Below are 23,158 nucleotides of genomic sequence, written 5' to 3' on the forward strand. Positions count from 1 at the left end.
TAGTTGGGTCAACCCTGTGATTACGACCCGTGTATATAGCAAAATCTTAAATACAGCGTTTGGTGGTGCGCCTGTCAGACGCGGAACGTACAGATAAGTTAATAGGTAACAGGTGAATATACTATTGGTTTCGGTATCGGATTAGACCCGGAACTTCTTAATTATTGGCAATATTAATTATGTGGAAAACAAAAGGGTCTGGAGTGGTGTAATTTTTAATCAACAGCATTGTACTATATTAGTTATATATACAGTTGAATTCTTTGATTCATCGTTTTTACGTGATGACGGCTGACAAATTGGACCTCGTAATTTTAGTATTATAGATGCAAATAGCCAAGTAATATGAACCACATTTAGATTGCCTTCAGAAATTAAAAAATGTACACGTAACTGACCTGTCTTAGAAAAATAAACTTATACCAGTTTAATCATTGAACTGTTCAAAACTTCTGTATGCCTCCATCCACATCTTCAAGACTGTATCCACCTATTCTGCAGCAATAGTCGATGAGTCGACCAATAAATCGACTATGACCGGAGATCGATCCCTTACTATCCATATAACTTGTTTAATGACGAGCCGTTTTTGTATGTTACATATACTAGTACACATTGTTTATTCGTTAAATGAAAACATGTAAACGATAGTTATTGCACTAAAGATATGAATAAAAACACACACACTATCCATTTTACTTTACTAAGTATCAATAAAGGTACTTTAGAGGCATATTCAGCTGTGAATATTTGAGAATGTAAACGTCAAATGTCATATCCACAATATATTCCGCGATCTAACAGCGATATAATATAAACGTAATAAGTATTGTTGTGCAGTTCGTGTACATCTGCATAGGTTCCAGTTAAAATGTATATAGAAATAAACTTTTGAAATTAGCGCGAAAGATCAACAAAGTGTTCGTGTAACTAAGTCCATTTCTAAAAAGTAAAAACACAAAAATACTGAACTCCGAGGAAAATTCAAAAAGGAAAATCAAAAATCAAAAGGCAAAATCATAAGTCCAAACACATCAAACGAATGGATAACAACTGTCATATTCCTGACTAATGTAGAAAATGGTGGATTGAACCTGGTTTGATAGCTAGCTAAACCTCTCACTTGTATGACAGTCGCATCAAATTCCATTACATTGTCAACGATGCATGAACAAAACAAACATACTCAAAGAGTAATAAATAAATTTGGTGTTTTTACTGTCTTCTGATTGGTTACAATTATTAGTTTATTTTCAATGATGTCAATTTTGATGGCAACACGCCCACTCTGACGTTGTGTATTCATACGCCAACATGTGTGTACGTTGTTGTTGTTAATATAAATAATATAAAAAGTTCTTTGCGCCTTTTTTTTGATAGAAATTTATTTAAATCGCGGATTATTCAATGTGAAGAGTCAAAAATTAGTTTTATGGTTCAATAAAATCAAAATAAATAATAGCCATTCATTAAAAAATGTCAAAAATAGGGGTACAGCAGTCAATATTGTGTTACGATCTTAATATCAATATAAAAACAACAAATGTAACGAAGAAGCACAAAAAGGCATACATCAAATTTAACATACTCATATTGCTATTCTTCTACGACTTAATTTATCTATGTAAAGTCTACCCGTAAAGGATAAAAGGTTTTCAGTACTGGTGTAAAATTGCGCGTTTGAAATTCGCACAGATAACATAAAAATAATTTTGTCGTTCGATTGACGGCATACATAAATGCAGAGTCATAACAAAAAACAGACTTAACAGTAGAAGTAATAATAATTAAAATAAAATAATTGTGTGGTTCAAAGTATGATGGGATACATAAGAACAGTTTCACGTCAAATGTATATCATAAAAAACAGACTTAACAAAAAAAGTAGTATTATTGAATAAAATAGTTTTGTCATTCATAGTATGTCAAGATCCATAAGTAAAAGTAATATTGATAAATAAAATAATTTTGTCGTTCAAAGTATGATGTTTTATATAACCACAGAGTCACTTCAAAAGAATATCTAAAAAAAACTGACTTAACAGTACAAGTAATATTAATAAAGACAAATAAAAGAATGCTATAACACGTTATTAAGATGATAGCCAACGTCAGTACGCAAAATCTATACTTCAAGACCATCTTGTATTATTTGTGAAGTTGATACGGAATATTTATCAACAAGTTCTGGGTATCTTCCCATGCACTTTTTTAGAAAAAGGACGAGACGTTCTTTGACATACCCTGGTTCATCAACTTTCTGCTCAGACACTGGTGACGTTTTATAAAGTCTGAATAGGAGCTGCAAGCTCTTGAATACCTGATAAGTTGGGAAATGTATATTCCATATGCAGGTGAAGTTGGTATATTACTACTAAGGTGGGGGAAATTAATAATTTCAAAATTAAAATCGTCTCGTTTGTCATAGATTCTGGTAATGAGATGACTGTGTATGTCAAATTCGAGGTATAAGTCTAAAAATGAGGCGGAGGAAGCCGTGTCTGTAGTCTCTTTAATTTCTAGTTCTGGTGGGTATATTAATGGAACCCAATCAGAAAGTTCGGATTGTTAATGGAAAGAACATCGTCAATATGTCTGAAAGTGAAATTAAATAACCTGTCTTCTTAGATCTTCTTGTTTTTGACAAGTGTCTGAAGGAACTCCGATTCATATGAAAATAAAAAGAGGGCGGCAAGGAGAGGCGCACAGTTCGTTCCCATAGGAATGCAGACAATTTGTTGAAACAGTCTACCTCCAAATTCAACAAATATGTTGTCAATAAGAAACTCCAGCATACTGATCACTTGTTCCTCTGTGTAATATGTTTTACCCTTTTGTTCCTTATTAACAAAATATGGCTTATGGTATCCCAAAGTGATAAATTTATAGCGTATGCTACCATTTTTATGATGAAAAGCATATATTGTGGATTATTTCTTTTAGACGGTTTTTCAATTTCACATGGGGAATGGTTGTATACAAGGTTGAAAAATCAAAAGTTTTAATAGAACTAATTTCAGAAAAAGACCGAGATTTAAAATTATCCAGAAGTTCTTCAGAGTTTTTAAGAATCCACATATGGTTAATACCACTACGTGAGTAAACAGTTTCACAGTATATCTGAAGACCCTCTTTAACTGCGGACAGAATTTTAGTCAATCTAATGGACAATTTCTTTAGTAGAACAAGCAGATGAGCCGGCAATGCACCACTGTTTGTACGGAATTTTGTGAAGTTTAGGTATCCAATACAAACAAGGTAAGTCCTCCGATTTGTTGTTCAATGCAATGTTCATAGAAGCCATGAAGGACTTATGATTCGCCAAAATCTCATCCTTGTCAAATGATATGTTTTTGTATGTGGGATTACCTGAGTGCTCATTTATTCCTAATTCTTTTATAAGACACTCGTAGTAATACGATTTACATACAAAGACAATATTATTTGAAGCTTTGTCCGCAGGAACAACAACATACTTATCTTGAAGAGATGATATACATTTTACAGCCTCTTTGTCACTGAAAATGGACTTAGGTCGATCATTCACACGGTTTTTCAACTTATGAATGCGACGTTTTATCAGAGACCTGATTGTTTTGACCCATTCTGACAAAGTGTCCAGTTGAACTTCTTCTCGTTTAACCCATGCTCTAGCGTAGTTCTAAATGGTATTCATAGTTATTTTAAAGTTATGGTTCCAATTGATGTGTTGGGGTTCTCTAAACTTAGGACCACGAGAAATCACCTTTCGGAGATTTTCATGTTGAATTATGTTTAGATCCCCAGTAATAACATGGCCAAAGGGGCTGTAATTGTAAGGCGAGTGGGAACAGTCACATGTCAGAGGTTTTTTCGGTATTGTTCTAAATCAAGATCCTGTAATGCTTATTTATAGTTAAATATTTTGGGTGCAATGGTTTTTGTGTAACTGTAGGATACAATAGGAACAGACTGATTTTGAAAATAAATAGGAATTAATGTTAGATATTACTTCCTTTTGATGTAAAACGTTGCTGATGTTGATTGCATCAATTCCTCTATTGGTAAAGTTAACAGGAAGGCATTTCCTCTTTTCCTCATGTAAAGGTTCAGATCTTAAAGAGACGGAATAGAGCTACATCACAAATTATACTGACAAGTCTGTATATTGGAAAAAATGTATTGGTGCCTCCTTTGTCAAGTGCATAATCTCTCAAACATTTTAGAAAATTAACCGGCAGTGAAAAAAGAATAGTTCTAATGTAATGTAATCCTAACGGATGATGTAGATGAGAAAGAAGGTCATCAAAGCTTCCAGAGGCCGATCTCGATTTGGAAGATTTTTTTACATTAGGCCGATGGTAACGTTTTTGTCCATGACTACGTTGGTTTCGTAAGGTAGTATTAAATAAACTCATTACATTAACATCACTGCAGGCTGGACTTGACAAATTTCCTACTCCTTTGACATTATCATTGCACCAATATGGCATTGCAGTACCTAGTTCCCTTATCTATAAATTTCCCCTATCTTTTTGAAAAGGAGTACTAAGTACTAGACTATTTGTGTGGTGATAAATTTTCTCGATGATGCGTACTTTCATAGATAATGAAGGATCATGGTCCGGCTGGTTAAAATGGTTACAAAGAACCCTGAAATGCGGATCTTTATTATCAGACCGGTGTTGATTCATCCTTTTACGTAAAGTTTGTCGAGTTTCACCAACATAAAGTAGTCCACACAAAGTACATTACATTCCGTACACTACATTGTCCGTGAAACAGTCCAGAGATTTAGTATAATACGTTTTTCCTGTTAAGTTACTGGTGAAATCAGGAGTGATGGTACGTGTAACGTGTAGTTGAAATATTCAATAAATACAAATAAACTTGTTACAAAAATAAACATGCATATCTATCCTATACAAAGTTTCAACTGCTATTATAACAAAATTTCAACTGCTACTATAACAAAATTTCTGATAGCTAAAGACGATGCTAGGAAGGAGTAACCTCCTGTTTGACGCGTCTGATTATAAGATTACATGACAAAGTAGAATTTCAAAACACTGCGGTTAAACAATTTGCAGACATCATACATAAGACAAGAATAAGAGATAAAGATACAAATGGCAGCTGCAAGGAAATAAACACTTACATAAACTTTAATTAATGAACATTAATACACATTTATAAAAAGACTTGGAAAGGCAATTCCATGGGTGATTATGTGTGTGTAACAAATACAATCATGTGGATCTAGTAAATTAATCATTTTCGTTTTTACCAAATTATATTATGTGTTTCGTGTTGCTCCATCTTTTTTTGTCTGTGTAGCGTTTTTTTTTTACTTATCTTTTCTTTCTTGTCGTTTGTTTCTTGAACGTAGTTTTGTTTAGTTTTTTTCATCTATAATGTACTTTTTTTGATTAATTCACGCAATTAAGAATGTCCAATAGATTCAATTATTTTAATATGATACAATGTTCTATCCCTTTCTTGGCAAACACATTGACTTTAAATACTCACAACATGCACAATGTTGTTAAAAGTCGGGAGAAATGAATGACAGATCAACTTTTTTCATCGCTTCTCTGCTAGTGAGTATTGTTATAAGGAATAAGGTTTACAGAGTACAGTTTAATGGACACCGTTAAAATGCGGCGTAAAGGACATTTTCATTCATTTATTTGATAACAACAACAAATTGCCAAGGTCAGTGATAAATGGAATAATTTAATAATAAAAATGAATCTAAATGTGTATATATCTAATTGAAATCAATTAAATAAACACAATCCTCTTTAACTAAACGAATATCATGAGAAACAATACTTTTTTTTAATCGGGCTTTATATCACCAGAATCTAACGAACTTACGTTTCATGTACGTTGAAATTACCGACAACTGAGACTACTATATTTAGTATATATTTCCTCTATTCTAGAGATTTGGTGTATATGAGCAATATTTCTGCGCATTTTGCCATTTGAAAAATATAAAAAACTTTTAATGACAGGTTTTCGGCGATGAAGTATTTCATACAATTTTTCTTTGACATCTTAGCCTAAAGCACAGGCATGACAGGGGACAATTAACTACGTATAGATTTCTATTGAGCACTATTTCCTTTGTGCAACTTCAAAAAATTATGTGACATTGGCGATCATTTAAGGTTATTCTGGTCCTGTTCTTTGATTTCCAGAAATAAAAGTATGAAGAAAATGTCCAATTTGTTATAAATAACATATAAGCCTGTTAGATTATAACAATGGCCAATTTCAGCTTTCGTTGTTGAAGAACACAAATCTAGGTTGCATGCTAGCATAAGGCAGCTTGAATAAAAACTAAAATGATTACTAGGTACACTTGCATCAATATTTCCAAAACTTTAGTTTTCTCCTAAACACTCTTTGGCACAAACATATTGTATGATAATAAACCTACTTCAGTTATTAAAAAGATCAATAAAACTTTATAAAGGGCATTCATTAAAGAAAAGCCTTCAGAGAGTATCAGAAATGTTTTCTAGTGTAACTAATTATCAAAGGTACCAGGATTATAATTTAATACGCCAGACGCGCGTTTCGTCTACATAAGACTCATCAGTGACGCTCATATCAAAACAATTATAAAGCCCAACAAGAACATTATGCAGTGAACATTGCTCTATCACTGTAAATAAAGGCAACATTGGTATACCGATGTTCACAACTCATTAATCGATAGAAAACAATCCGGGTCACAAACAAAAACCGAGGTAAACGCATCAAATACAAGAGAATGACGACACAACATTAAAATGTAACACACACAGAAACGAACAAAGCATTAGACAAAATCCGATGAGAATGAAAAATATAACATCAAAACTAAATACATGAATTTGGGATAGAAAAGTAAGTACTGTTTATCTCAAATGCTGTTTAATCAGTAAATAAGAACATTATTGAGAAACAAATGTTCCTTGAACGTTTATAGAAACATAGAAAAAATAAGCTCTTCTTAAGCGTTATTATTTTTAAATTTAGATTTTGAAGCCACTAAAGGTTGACCACTTATCTCCGATCATGTCTATACCTCTGCTATGAACCCTGATAGACGCTTTGCCATTTTGCGTCATTTATAAAACAACAATTGACTAGATGGCATGTGTGTAGATATCGCTGAAGCTCCTGTATGATTTCTTGCTACAACCGTGTCATTCAGGTTAAGTTGTGTGACGAAATCCTTGGAATGGTCAACAAGACTTGTCCAGGTAAAGTAGTAAAGACCTTCTACAGTTGCAGTGAACACACTAGTTGACTTATCGTATCCTCCTCCGAGGTAATAGTGTACAAAACAACAGCGCCGTTACCAATATTCTGCAAATCTTTGGGAATAAAAAAGCTGAAAAACAACCTTTCCAAGAACTATATAAAAATTATGAGGATTACATATTAATTTTGCAGTGTCAGAACAATAACAGTGTACGTGTTTTAAATTTTGATAATCTCTAATTTAGTGAGTACTAATTTAAATATTTGCACTTTTTTTTTATTCCCGGTAGTAATTTATTTCAAGTTGAATAGTGCGTTTCGCTTAGTATTTGTACATTTGGGTTGGAACTAAAGCAGTACAAAATAAAATGAATAAGTGTCTTAACGGATATGTCAATTTCTCATTGAAAATTTGCACCAATCAACATGTGTATGCACAAGATATGTGGCTTGCAGCAAAGTAGGAATTATCCCCCCCACTCCCACCATCATTTAAAGAGTAAAGAACGTATTATGGTATTATCAAAAGTTTTCGGAGATGAAGGACTGTGGTTGCAATTACACTTTCCATCTTTATCTTCCACATGTTTTGAACTGGTACTCAATACTCTTCATCAAACTGACATTTCCCGAACATGATTTGTGGCAGTTTCCGCCTGATGTCAGGATGCATGTTAATATTGCAGTGAGGTCAGGATTAGGAAAGCTACAAAACTAGTGTTTTCAAATATAAAAATAGTTCATATTTATACGATTTTTATTTAAACAAAGTGTTAACTACTGCAGTGCCCATATTAGTTTGTAACATTTTCTGAAACTCTGTTTGTACATACCATGTAATGCTTCAATGCATAATTATGTTAGCAACATGTTTTAAAATATTTATAAATACATCCAATTTTACAAATTTTTTCCTCCAATGAGCTTTTACAAAATATACACATCGTAGGTTTTTACAGACCATGAGAGACTTTTATCATTTGAACAACAAACCATTTTTTTTCACATTAACATTAAAGGCATTTCTTATCCATACTTAAATAATTACAAAAAGTCCTATGTAAAAATCGTAAAATCCTCTTTTATGCAGTGCACATTAAATCACTTAAATTCACAAAAAGGTAAAATATTGACCTATATTTACACATTTTTAATTTAAAATTAAATCTTTTGTGTCAACTGACAAACTTGTTATAGAACGTTTATAAACACAAATCTGAGGTCAACATCGACATTTTTTTTACGTGAAGTACCCAAGTATTATCCAGCTTATTAACTTGCATACCACTCCACCCATGGACAAATTTACCTGCATTTTAACACCTGTTGACGTGTCATACCTTTTTAATGACAATAACTACTCCATTTGTAGATCTTGATCAGAGTTCAATAAATAAAACTATTGATACAAAAGATGGAAGAACATTCCACATTTCTTTTTTTAAATCCTTTAATTTTTGGCACACAGATATTGTTTAATTGACATAAACTATTCCAACTATTAGAAAAAATACATTTTGATCTCAGATTTTACATTCAATATATGAACACTCACACCACATCTTCCTATATCTCTTTAAATTTTGTAAGCTGGAAGACTATTTTTATGTCTCCAAAACACTCAACAGTGATGTCAAAAGTAAAAAAGTAAAAAAAAAAAAAAAAAAAAAGTGCCCAAATGAATTCTCCAATTGAAACACCACTATTCTCTTATCTAATACGTAATAATTATGTAACTGTAGTCAATTTCATCTTACATTTATATATAAAGCTAAATACTTATTTGTAGATTTACTCATTTATAGTTCTCAAAAAGGATTCATTTCCATCACAGTGTTTTTCGTAAGGTGATGTGATTAAAATGAAGTTGTTTACCTATTTAGTTAACGTCAAGTGGTTATTTTTTTGATGTTTTAAAACAACAAATAAATGATAAAACGTGAATGATGCAGAAACTCAACAATTCAATATATAAAGATAGAGGTTTACATAAGGTTACGACAAACCTAAATATCTTTTCAAATAGCAAGCAGTAATTCACTCGATAAATATATAATGAATATGACCATTAAGTACAGGCACAGTAAAATAACAACAAACATCGTATGATTTACGCAGCACGTTTTATTGTTTTCTCTTTTCAAGCTGTGAAATGCTAGAATAAGTTTCTGTCATTTCTATATAGTTTCGTCATCTTAAATTTCTTTTTTTATTTCAATTTTAAACAAACAAAATAATTCACTTAATGTTTGTTATGGAATTCAAGAGTTTAATTTACTTCATTTTGAATCTTTGTTCCTGTTATTTGAATATGTAAAACATATAATAAAGTAGACAGTTAATACCACCGTGATCATGCAATCTAGATATAAAAAAAGTTTATTTAAAATAAATTTTTGGCAGAGTTTACAAAAAACAAACAGCTGTTACGTTTTCCCAGAATAGCAAGTCACGACATAAAAAATAGATAAAATTACGTCTACACAATTTATAAAATATTAGGCTTATTTTGACACTGTAATTGCCAAAAATAAATATACTAAATATTTACCCTAAGTTTAGGATCTAGCTTTGTATCGCGCATTAAGGAGGGGGGCTTTCCACATTACAAAATACAATACGAAGGACGGAGTTGGAGCCATCTTTGTTATTTATGTCGATTGTAAAGTCGCCTCGTTCAGCTATAACTAACAACTCCTCTCATTCAAATTTAGTTATAGATGTTGGGTTGTTTTTCTTCTTCTTCTTTATTAGCGCAATATCAAAAAGTAGACGGAATAATGCACGATTAAATTCTAAATTGATTTAAGAAAAAGGCATTTAATTTATTACCATTGTTAAAGAAAAGCAGCGAATTCTCTTTTGGGACATGTCACATACGTCAGACAGTATGATCATACACTAGAATGAAATATAGTACATTAAAAATGGAATTGTTTAACCAATGCAATATTAGTACTAAAGACTAGATAATGTGGCTAAAGTTTGATATTCGGCGCTTTAACACTGTGTTTTGAAGATTGTGTAATTCAGGTTCACATCAATGGATATTCTTTTTATGTGAATGTGACGGTTATGACGGCTGTATGTTGAGGTTATATATATATATGTTTAAAGGCTATAGAGACGTTTCAGTCACTTAGCAAGTTCGACCATAATGATTTCGACCAATGTTAACTCTAACACACTATTACATGATGTTTATAACATTAATATCAACATTGAGAATGATTGAGTGTAACTGTTACGACCAGGATGGGGCCACTTCAATACTTTTGTGGAAGGGACGACCAGCGTAGACACAAAGTAACCCATTCTTTTTATATCTATTCATATATTTTGTGCAACAAAACATATATTCTCAAGTCTAATTGTAGTATTTGTGGGTGCCTCTGGTCCCCGTTAATTTGTATGTTTTTTGTTCATTTAAATATTTCAGACTTTAGTGGGACGTCCATTTCCACTGGAACTAGTACACATTTTATTAGGGGTAAGCTTAAGTCGCCTCTGGCTGAAGAATTGTCTTGTACGTAGAACCGAATGCAAATTTTTCGAACAACTTTATAGCAGTTAGGGAACGCGTACGACCATTTGACTTTAAAAAAAGGGAGGATGGATTTTTCTTGAAAAACATTCTGATCCCCAAATTGATGAAAAAAAGTTCTAGTCAAACAGACCATAAAAAAAAATTCTGAATCCAAAGTATTCCCATTGATTATAGTGTTTAATTTAAAAAAAAATATGTGATTGCTATCATCGAAAAAAACTTAATAAAAACGTTTGCGCGAAAAAAAAATCCCAATCAGAAAAAAAACCCTTCACCTTTTGAAGTGAAGTAGTGAAAGCCATTATGAAAGCCATTTTGATGATTTGCAGTAGTTTAAAGATGTCTCAATTACACATTAGAAAACGTAGGCAGCGTGCTTACTGACGAAGAAAAGGATTGAGATGTCCGGATTACTGCGTTTCGATCTTTTCTTTTGATTTCATATGGTATTTCTTCTCCAAGGAGTATTTGACAAAGGTAAGGGGTAATTATCTTTTTTATTACTAACTGTATTATAACGGATCTGACATGCTAGACAATGCAATACAATTAACCTCACACTTTTTAGTAATTTTAGCATTTATGAGTGAATCGTTGTTTGAGTAAAGACCAGTTGCAAATATTTATGTGTACGTCCTGTCGATTCGGGAAGATAATTTCAAATGAATTATTAGTTCGGCAATGATGATGTTTTGAGAGTTGATAAGGGGTTAATAAACTACGAACAGTTTTTTTTATAACAAATAAATATATCAATTAAGACAAATATTTCTGTAAACAACTTATAAATAATTGTTATAAATCTCAATTTTATTCAAAAATCGTTTCGTTCTTAAATAACATGGTAAAACTAAACATAATTACGTTCCCATTGATAAAACGTAATGTTTACAAGTAGTTTAAATGATTATCATGTTTTCTCTTCATGCAATCGATTGTCAATATAAGCCTTGTGTATGTTAAGTGTACACAAAACTAGGAGCTAAAAATGAAAAAGACAAACAGAAAAACAATAGTACACATGACACAACATAAAAACTAAAGAATAAACAACACGAACCCCACCAAAAACTAGGGGTGATCTCAGGTTCTTCGGAAGGGTAAGCAGATCCTGCTCCACATGTGGCACCCGTCGTGTTGCTTATGTGATAACAAATCCGGTAAATAGTCTAATTCGGTAGGTCACATTACTGAAAGGGACGGGGATGTGGTTACGACGTAAGGAACAGATCCGATATCATTTGTTAAACGGTTATTCATAACGGTCAATCAACTCGTGATAGCGTCCGTAAAATTTACGAAGGGATGATTTCAACTTCACCATTTGGAATCTTGGTTTAATAGATTCCTTGAGAGCAGCAACCCTCTATCAAGAAATTCATGATAGGAAATGCAAGCACGGGAATATCGTATCAATTGGGAGATATAATAACCTTCTTAAATATTTGCTTGAAAACATAGTGATTTGCAAAACTAGCTTCCTTAGAGAAAAGAAGTTGGATTATGTTCTTCAAGAATATTTTATCTTCTTACAGAGAAGTTGACTTATATACTTAAATTTCATATATTTGCCAATGGTTTCTGTGGCTCATTTGTTAGATGAACAATTTCACGCAAGAAAGATCGCGTGTTCAAACCTCACTGCCGGGGTGAAGAAATAATTCCCTCTATTAAAGGAGACCTGACACGATTTTCAAAATAAACAAAAATCAATTACGGTTTACTCACTATTAAACTAATTACATGTTTTGTAATCACCGCGTCCCCTGACCTATGAATTTTTATTAGAAAGGCGATCACGTGAATTGATGACGTCACTGGCACTATCTAGGTCAGACAGTGGTCAGCGGTGTCAGGTACACTAACATAAAACCGAGTTTATTTCAATGTGAACACGGCCTAAGTTTCAAAACATTTGGTTTAGACAAACATAAGCCTTTAACTTTCCTATTGGTCAATCTGACCGATAAGCGAAATTTTAAAGGAGTAGTTTGCTTGAAGTGTAGTATTGTTGACATTTTTTGACGGACAGATGTGGTTGAGGGCTCAAATCAATGTTCAGAATACCAAAAACCGGATTGTGGTGCCTGAAACCAACACCTTGCAATGCATTATGTCAATTTGCCCTGTATTGGCAAGACTATTTTTTGGGAAAACTGTTTTATTCTTACTTTTAAAAAGATTATTTTCACAGAATATCATAAAACAAATTGTTATTGTTTTTGTATTAACATGACAATTTTGATTACTATGTCGTGTTCTTTTAAAAGTCTACTATTGGAACTGTAATTAAAACCCTTACACATAGAAAAAAATCTGATTCATAGAGTATCAACACTGAAACAAACTGAAATCACACGAAAAATTCATGTTTTCTTTTGTCGGTTTTTATGGCAAAATAGATGAAAACATCAAAAATGTCTTGAAAATTGTTAGCGGAGTCGTAATAGGAGTACCACAACTTTGTTTCTTTAATTCTGATTATGAGGATGTTAGATATTATATCGCTTAGACGAAGGAATATTGACAAATCGATGAAAAACAACGAACATTTCTGAATAAAAGAGGGACGAAAGATACCAAAGGGACAGTCAAACTCATAAATAAAAATAAACTGACAACGCCATGGCTAAAATTGAAAAAAGACAAACAGACAAACAATAGTACACATGACACAACATAAAAACTAAAGAATAAACAACACGAACCCCACCAAAAACTAGGGGTGATCTCAGGTTCTTCGGAAGGGTAAGCAGATCCTGCTCCACATGTGGCACCCGTCGTGTTGCTTATGTGATAACAAATCCGGTAAATAGTCTAATTCGGTAGGTCACATTACTGAAAGGGACGGGGATGTGGTTACGACGTAAGGAACAGATCCGATATCATTTGTTAAACGGTTATTCATAACGGTCAATCAACTCGTGATAGCGTCCGTAAAATTTACGAAGGGGTGATTTCAACTTCACCATTTGGAATCTTGGTTTAATAGATTCCTTGAGAGCAGCAACCCTCTATCAAGAAATTCATGATAGGAAATGCAAGCACGGGAATATCGTATCAATTGGGAGATATAATAACCTTCTTAAATATTTGCTTGAAAACATAGTGATTTGCAAAACTAGCTTCCTTAGAGAAAAGAAGTTGGATTATGTTCTTCAAGAATATTTTATCTTCTTACAGAGAAGTTGACTTATATACTTAAATTTCATATATTTGCCAATGGTTTCTGTGGCTCATTTGTTAGATGAACAATTTCACGCAAGAAAGATCGCGTGTTCAAACCTCACTGCCGGGGTGAAGAAATAATTCCCTCTATTAAAGGAGACCTGACACGATTTTCAAAATAAACAAAAATCAATTACGGTTTACTCACTATTAAACTAATTACATGTTTTGTAATCACCGCGTCCCCTGACCTATGAATTTTAATTAGAAAGGCGATCACGTGAATTGATGACGTCACTGGCACTATCTAGGTCAGACAGTGGTCAGCGGTTGAGGTGTTTTAAGAAATTGAACGATAGGTAGTATGGACAGCTGTGACAGTGAAATTCCCGATGTTTCTAGATTGGTAGATATACGTCCGTATCAATTCGAACCAATAGGCAACGAAATTAATCCCGGAGAAGACGGTAATTCATCATCAGAGACCTCGGACATCGACGACTTGTCTCAGGCCGAAGACAGACTACTGAACACCGACTGTTCGTATTTATTCATTTTTGTCGTTTTGTTATATTATTTTTTTTTAATCCAAAGTTATAATTAAGTATTCTATTTTTATATACAAAGTAGGCATGAACTATGCGAATAATTGAACTGAAAGTCGTTTACATGTACGTGCGCCTCCCTTCTAAAATCGTACAATTTTTGTTGAAAAATAGACCGCTCTTATTTGGGTCAACTTTTAATATAATGTAGAAGATTGTAGGAATATTATGCGAGGGGGAGGCTTTAAAATATAAATGAATCTGGTCATGCAATGTCATTGTTTTGTGACTTGTCATTCTATTTCGTATCCTATCAATATTGAAGAAGTTCGGTAATGTAAGTAAAGGCCTACATGTTGTTTTCGGCTTTTATAGGTGTGACTGTGGGAATTGTGAACCCATGACAACATCTGAAGAATGTACATTTTGTTCGAATGTATCAGCAGTAAGTTTCCACATGCAACCAGAAGACCTGCAGTGTATCACAGAGCACGAAGTGTTTGTTGCTAACTGCCTCAACAGACACGTTTTACAGATTAGCATGTATGCTTACCTGGAAAATGTATAACCTTTTGATGACAACGAGCCAATAAATGAGTAAATATTTTTTTTTTTTTACTGCATTAATCTTGACCTTGCATATTCATTTTCAGCCTTTGTGATAACTTGCATATTCGTTTACAACTTTCATGATAGCTTAATTGTACATTGCTCGTGTCGTTATGCTGCTGTCTCATTTTAACTGTTCATCGCTAGCTCCATAATTTCCAAACAAGCGATCTGTCATGATGCAGAAAAAATGTTACCCACTCCTTGACTGAATCAAAGACACTAAATATTCTCAACAGTTTGGCCTTTTAATCATGCAAACTCCAAATTATTAAACCAGTAACAAGACAAAAAACTCAAAGCTCTCACATAATTTGATATAACGTAGCACCACGAACATAAGTAACTGTCAAATGTCCTAAGAAGTGACCATATGAATCTGTTGCATACTTTTAGACATCAAAGACCTTATGAACTTGGGTAGATGTTTGTCTCATTGGCATTCTTACCACATCTCGTTTTCAATTAGATGTCATTATGCATAAATCTCCATAAATAATTCATTCACCTGACAGAATCCAAGAAGACAAATTCCATCAGACTATAGAAGTACAACTCTTTAACAGTAAATTGGAAAACAATGTTTTTTTTGACAAATTTATTAACATGCGTCATAATAAAAGTTATATACAATTGATACAAATAATATTCTTATTTATGGTACAATTTTATATTTACAATGACGATAATATTTTTATTAATGCAACATTCATATATACAAATACAATCATAATTTTATTTATGCAACAATGTTATATTTACAATTATCATGCTTGAAATAAAGATTATAACAATCGTTTGTTTTAACATGAAACTTCTATCTACAGGAGGTTCCGCTTCATGGAATACAGACGTTTTGTTCAATGGATTTGGCATAGACTAGGACGACACAACAGAAAGATATTACCAGCATGTGTTGTGAAAAAAATAAGAGATACTTTCCCATCAGAGACATATTCTGGTTTTAAATATGCAATTGTATGACAAATTCATGTATTCAACTATTAAAATTTTAATACAAATTCTTTATTACTTTTCCTGCTTGGAAAAGAAAATTGGTCATTATTTACTGTGTTTGAAATCGCGATCTGTGTCTTTGAATAAGGTCGACCTTCCTGAACGGGGTGAATGTTGATGTCATGTGATCTGGATGGTGATTGTTGAAAACACGTACATCATCAGAAGCAGATGTATAAGATTTGAACTCTTCTCTTCTTCTCTCTACCACAGCCTGTTTGATGAGCGACACATAAACTGAAAAAAATAAATACTACTATGAATAAACAATAATTATTATTGTCAAATAATAAATAGAGACTACTAAGCTACAACCTATTTCTTTTATTTGTCAAAGAAGTGTTGTATGATATTCTTATACATGTATAACCAAATTACTGAATACAGTATCAAACTAACTTCCTTTATCCACAGCTTGGATTAACTGTCCTGGTTTAAAATTGCTTTTAAAATCTCATCAAATAGTGTACTACTGAAGATACTTTAAATTTACAAATAATAATAATAATTCTTTATGAAAAGAGGGGTACACAGTTAGCTATAAAGCTAATCTTCCCTGAGGCCCTCAAATGGATATTTGGTGCAGTAAAGTTTCCATAAATGATATTCTAAAATTTTACCAAATGTTGGTGCAGTCTTCTTTGGCTTGACCACTGCCTCAGTACCCTTTTTGGCCTTTGGGTAACACATACTGAAACGCTGTTCCCCAGTCTTGGTTGTTGCTTGCTGTCGCCCACTGTTCTCGTTATAATGAAGAGCAGCAATACTCAATCTGTAAATATGAATACAAAATTTAGTCAGACAATATATCTGAAATTTGCACAACTATTATATTGTGTGTATAAGATTTAGAATGGAAGTACAACATTTGTTTTAAAAATTTCTCTTAGAAATTGCACCGTTGTTTTTATCAGATTATAATCCAGGTACTGCTCATAGTATTGAACACAGTGTCGCATGCATTGGTAATACAATAAAAATTTAAAGCTTACTATACGGTACAGGTTTTGCTTATTGTTGAAGGCTGCACAGTGACATATATATATATAGATAGTTACTTTTATGTTATTTGCTTCCAGTGGGTAGTTTATTCATTGGCAATCATGCCACATCTTCTGATTTTTATCAAAATAATTTTATCAATTATTACCTTGCAAGCATTGTTGGGTAGAAGAAATGGGTGCTTTTCGGGCAGAAGTGGTTCACCAAGGAATGGAACACCTCCAATGAATATGTCTGGTAAACAGGTGATAACTTGGGTACATCTACCATAAGGTACCTGCTTTCCACAATGTCTTTTAGCCTCTTGTATGGAACTGAACCTAAAACATGAATTACCAATAAACATAACATTTCATTTCCTAATCATTTAACTATATTTACTATTCAATGTTCTTATTATTTTTAAATATGCCATTTAAAGTTTTTTGTACACATTCCTCGTTTTAATTTATGTGTATCGTATCAAATTACTTTCAAGTTTGAGATATTGCTATATTGTTTTTCATTGTCATATCGGCGTCTTTTATAGCTGACTATGCAGTATGAGGTTTGCTCATTGTTGAAGCCGTACGGTGACCGTTAGTTGTAAATGTCTGTCATTTTGGTCTCTTGTGGATAGTTGTCTCATTGACAATCATACCACATATTCTTTTTTATATTTATGAGAATAAAAAGAACAGATTTTACCTTCATTCAACCACTGCCGGTCTACTGTGATGGGCTGATGCTCACATCTTGGATAAAGTATGGAGTGGTTCTCATGTTTGTTGCTGATGTGGTTTACAATTGACCGCCATTTTGCCAACTTCAGGTCTCCGTTAGTACCGCAGGAAGACGATATCCAATAGATGTGGTTGACTATTGATTTGATCCATGGACGAATGTCCTTACTACCCGACTTCTTTGCAGCAGCTTCCAGCTTCTTAGATATTCCTGCCAAATAAACGGGATAATGTAAAAACAGATTTTGAAAAATTATTAATTTGAGTTGGTAGTTTTAAAGATACTGTACAAATTTTAAATTGAATAAATAAAATAATAACAGTTTTTCGTACATAGTATTTAAATCTTTATATAGGTATTGTTGGCGGTAAATGGCAAATAATAAGTAAACAAAAAATCAATAGTTACCTTTAGCTACATGCCACACATCAAACAGGTGGTTTGTTTTGTCTTGCTCAGTGCGCATGAACTTCTTGATTGAAGAATGCCTGTCTGTGACTAAATCATTAATTTTGATGTGCATCATGTTCTCTAGGTATCTGATGGACCTCTTCAAACCTTCCAACTCCATATGTGCAGAGCCTTTCACTTCGTTGCACTGTAAAAAAATAAGTACATTTTAAAACATGAACTGCTTTGGTTTAAAAATATGTATACAAAAATATATTTATTGGCCACAATGTAAATACAACAAACATAAACAATATTAACCAAAAAAAACCATTTTTTTTTGTACTGAAAGAATTTGTAAATTTCTCACTTAATTCATATAATGTGTATGCCCTTTATGACCCATAATTGGACATAAAATATTTTCTTCTTCTATAACAAATTTGTTTTTTCGCCTGCTCTCATTAGTTGGTGTTAACCCAGAATATGCTTTTATCAGATTCTTAGGTTATCGTCTTTTCCAAAATTAATACTAAGCGACAGCTTATTTTTTTATCCGAACTGATCATTTCATCTTTTTTCAACATACCTGTACCAATTGGAAGTCTAAAATCTTGCTGGTCTTTAAATCCATCATGGTGTATGATCCGTACTTTGCCGAATAGCCAGGAGAATCACATCTTGCATCCCCACTAACAATAACTTCTTTGTCATACAGGTCTGCGAGAAGTGCTGTCTGCTCTGCATCCCAGGCCATAGATGCAGATGGAGATATATACAAAGTCTGTAGTCTGTTGTAGGTTCTTGAAGGAATGGTCTGCATGTTGAGGTGTTGAAACATCTGTAGAACTTTACTAGAGTTTGACCCGCTACACAGGATGGCAGTCGCTGTCATCAGATTACCCCATGGTAAGTTGTCATGGCAAGACTGGCTCTTCCAGATGGATACATGCCCATTCAAACAGACTGTCTTGGTGACAACCATGGAACCTTTGGTATTCTTTATAAGGGCAACAGCTTCTCCAGAGCAGTAACGGCAAACAGACAAGAGCTCGGATAGTGCTGACTCACTCACCATAAACTCTTTTTCTTCAGCTGGGGTAGCCTTGGAGGTGAGTTTGTAGTTCATTTCAGACTCAGTATCTGAATCATCATCAGAACTGGAAAATAAAAAAAAACATATTTCTAAATAACTGTTTAGCTCATTGAATTTTTGACAATGTTAAATATGGACTGACTGGTTTTAAAATATATTGAGAAAGGATGCAGTCTGAGAACACGTTCAATATGATCTACTTATATCATATGGTACCTTGACCTTTCGACTGAGTAAATATCCTAAATTGATATATTAAATTTAAATAGTTTATTACGCAAATAGACTTCTGACTTTGTAGTGTTGGGTCTTCTTATTGTTGAAGGCTGAACTGTGACGTAAGTTCAATTATCAATTTTTACACCTTTAGGTCGCATGTATATAGAGCTGTCTCATTGGCAGTCATACTAATTAATTATATGTTTCAAGATTTAAAATAAATATTTTATACCATGCAACCATTTCATTATCATATTGAAAATATTCACTGATAGTAATACACTAAATTAATCCAACAATACAACTTATAAATATACCTCATTTCATCATCTGTTGGATTGTAGTCTGAGTCATCGCTATCTTCAGGTTCTGCAACTTCATCATCACTGTCACTATGGTTTTCTACTTCTTTGGGTGATGGTTCATCTGTGTGTGTGTTGCTGTTGTATTGAAAGTCTTCTTCTGGATTGTTTTAGCACCTGTTATCTTGCTGTCTGTCTGATGACCCCTGGATCTACGTTGTGGATGTAATTTCACTTGTAGCTTTTTGTTAACCATCCTGATTGATGTGCTAGGCTTGAATGGTGTTTCCACTGACTTGGGCTGAGGTGTTTCAACTGGCTTGGGCTGTGGCGTTTCCACTGGCGTGCGCTGTGGTATCAATTCACCTTCACTTGGAGTACATGAAAGAACCTCTGTGTCATCCAACTGAACAGATGTGGCTGTGTCTTTTTGCTTTGGAGTTGGTGTGCTCACATGACTATCATATGCCATTTGCAGAATCTATAACATAAATTTTAAAATTAGTGTTGCTAATGTATTAAATAAACATAAATGTGAACTTTAAGACAAACAAATAAGTATAATGATCATCATTTAAATTTAACATTTTATGATGTTAAAAAATTAAAAATTATAAAACTTATATTTTTTAAAAATATCTTATTATTCTTCTTTTTCATTATAATATTAATTATATCAACTTAAGAAAATTTGCCAAACTGATTTCACACAGTAATATAAATATTTGTAAATGCAGCTGTGAAATGCTGTGTCTTACAATACAAGATTCACCCGCTACCTGTTTACCTGTTAAATTGTATTTCACTGTATTAGAATTATTTTACTGTAATACACAAACCCCTATAAAAACGTGTTACTCTTTCCCAACGTGTAATGAAAAATCGAGTACCTGTAAAATATTTATCGTGAAAATTCTGTAATCAGGTAAATTTAACTAACCGCTTGACCACCTGCGAACAACGTGATCAGCTGATCAATGGCGCGTGTACACACACCTGAGGCGTGTTTACCTGAATCGAAATTAGTAGTGAAGCTGTGTGCAATGATTAAATAATTAAACACGGTCAATGCTAAATGACTTATAAATTATCTGACTTATACATATATAATAAAAACATGAAAATATAAGATGCCGCTGACAAAAATAAAACTTACCTCTGCCTTTCGGCGTTTCTCAAAAGCACCTCTCCTGATGGGCATGCTCAGCTTCTCGCCATCTTGGATACCTGTGTTAGGTACAGGTACATCGGGCTTTGCGTCGGGTAGTAGGGTTAGCTTGTATGTAATTCCAAGTTGGGCCATCAAATCGGGGTCTTTGGTAAAACTCTGTTTGGAGAAATGTGCCGAACATAATCTATGATTTGGTCCAGGTACAAAGTTCCACCTTCTGCAGAAATGTGTCCACGCCCTTCGTAGTTGAACATCAGTTGGGAAACGAAAAAAACTTATCCGTTGCCTTTTTTTGCCTCATTGTTGCACCCATAAGCTGCACAATACACCATGGCTGGTTTGCATGTATGTCAGTTTCAAACAAAAACGTAATTGGATTTTTTTTCTAAAGATGAGATGAGTGATTGATGCTGTCATTCAGAACTATCGTACAGTGCCTGTGACGTCACAGGCTCGAGAGCCTCGTTATCGCAATGAATTTTCGCATATTCAACAGGTCAACGAGATGTCAATCAAATTGACCTATAATTCCGAAATTGGTAACAGGTAGTTGAAAAAACCTTTACACAAACATATTTCAAGCCAAAATATAGAAAAAAAAGCAAAAACCCGATTTCATGTCAGGTCTCCTTTAAATGTAGCTTCCTATGTCAAATTATCTTCCTATATTAAATGTAACGTAACCTACTTTAACTTACTTAACTTTACTTTCAATTTCAATTAAGACAACTGAAATGCATGATTAAGTTGATAGAAAAATCCTCCCTCTCTTCTTTCTCCTCTCTCTCTGCTTTTATTACATTTTTAGCTTGGGTACTCAACCATACCAGATTATCATTCAATGTTCACTGAACATTCTTTCTTAAAGGTTCATTCTGTAAGCAGTTTTGAATAACACATAATTTACATAAACTTCGACCATTTATTTGACATTGACGAAAAATATTGCGACTTTTTGAGAGATATCACGTGATTAGAAAAAGCATTATTTTCCTTAAATCAAATTTTCTGGAAACTTTGATCAGTATCTGTCAGATAAGTCTAAATTGGCCTTTAAAAGAGCTTTTCATCGAAATGTACAATTGATTGAAATTAGACAGCCTTTATTCGGATAGAAAAGATAATAAAACTAGAGGCTCTCAAGAGCCTGTGTCGCTCACCTTGGTCTTTGTGTATATTAAACAATGGACACAGATAAATTCATGAAAAATTGTGTTTTGGTGATCATGATGTGTTTGTAGATCTTACTTTACTGACCATTCTTCTTGCTACAATTATCTCTATCTATAATAAACTTGGCCCAGTACAAATGTAGTTACAGTGGAAAATAAATTCTAAAAATTTACAAAAATTTATGAAAATTGTTAAAAAATGACTATAAAGGACAATAACTCCTTAATAGGTAAACTGACAATTTTGGTCATGTTGACTTATTTGTAGATCTTACTTTACTGAACAATATTGCTTATACAGTTTATCTCTATCTATCCATAATAATATTCAAGATAATAAGCAAAAACTGCAAACTTTCCTGAAAATTACTAATTCAGGGGCAGCAATCCAACAACGGGTTGACCGATTTGTCTGAAAATTTCAGAAAGAAAGATCTTGACCGAATAGATTATTATACCCCATGTCAGATTTGCTCTAAATGCTTTGGTTTCAGAGATATAAGCCAAAATCTACATTTCGCTCTATGTACTATTTTTAGCCATGGCGATCATCTTGGTTGGTTGGCAGGGTCACGCCACACATTTTTAAAACTAGATACCTAAATGATGATTGTGGCCTAGTTTGGTTAAATTTGGCCCAGTAGTTTCAGAGGAGAAGACTTTTTAAAAGAATACTAAAATTTTAGAAAAATGGTTTAAAATTGACTATAAAGGACAATAACTCCTTAATAGGTTAACTGACAATTTTGGTCATGTTGACTAATTTGTAGATCTTACTTTGCTTTATACAGTTTATCTCTATCTATAATAATATTCAAGATGATAAGCAAAAACTGCAAACTTTCCTTAAAGTTACTAGTTCAGGGGCAGTAACCCAACAACGGGTTGACCGATTTGTCTGAAAATTTCAGGGCAGATAGATCTTGACCTAATAGATTATTATACCCCATGTCAGATT

At 33.1% G+C, this 23,158-nt stretch overlaps 1 protein-coding gene, 1 long non-coding RNA gene and 1 pseudogene across 2 annotated transcripts; 1 reads left to right on the top strand and 2 right to left on the bottom strand.

Annotated features, from left to right (window-relative positions):
- Positions 1-7,007: 7,007 nt before the first annotated feature.
- Positions 7,008-8,554, bottom strand: LOC143048881 (uncharacterized; annotated as a pseudogene).
- Positions 8,555-14,792: 6,238 nt separating this feature from the next.
- Positions 14,793-16,124, top strand: LOC143049958 (uncharacterized). Its single transcript, XR_012970375.1, has 2 exons — positions 14,793-15,096; positions 15,936-16,124. It is a non-coding gene; the product is annotated as an uncharacterized LOC143049958 (long non-coding RNA).
- Positions 15,585-21,657, bottom strand: LOC143049957 (uncharacterized). Its single transcript, XM_076223739.1, has 8 exons — positions 21,014-21,657; positions 19,873-20,338; positions 18,830-19,400; positions 18,259-18,448; positions 17,815-18,060; positions 17,276-17,447; positions 16,746-16,897; positions 15,585-16,362 (listed from the first exon to the last, which is right to left on the bottom strand). Exons 2-8 carry the CDS (start codon positions 19,875-19,877, stop codon positions 16,175-16,177), a joined length of 1,524 nt encoding a protein of 507 aa, XP_076079854.1. The 5' UTR covers positions 19,878-20,338; positions 21,014-21,657; the 3' UTR covers positions 15,585-16,174.
- Between the last annotated feature and the right edge of the window lie 1,501 nt (positions 21,658-23,158).

The sequence above is a fragment of the Mytilus galloprovincialis genome, chromosome 10 (genome assembly GCF_965363235.1).
Source record: "Mytilus galloprovincialis chromosome 10, xbMytGall1.hap1.1, whole genome shotgun sequence".
Classification (NCBI taxonomy): domain Eukaryota; kingdom Metazoa; phylum Mollusca; class Bivalvia; order Mytilida; family Mytilidae; genus Mytilus; species Mytilus galloprovincialis.

Coding starts and splice junctions, on each gene's coding strand:
- LOC143049957 (XM_076223739.1), bottom strand. Junction 18,061..18,258: donor TGTGTGGCATGTAGCTAAAG/GTAACTATTGAT, acceptor TTTATTTGGCAG/GAATATCTAAGAAGCTGGAA. Junction 16,363..16,745: donor GAAGACTGCACCAACATTTG/GTAAAATTTTAG, acceptor TATTTTTTTCAG/TTTATGTGTCGCTCATCAAA.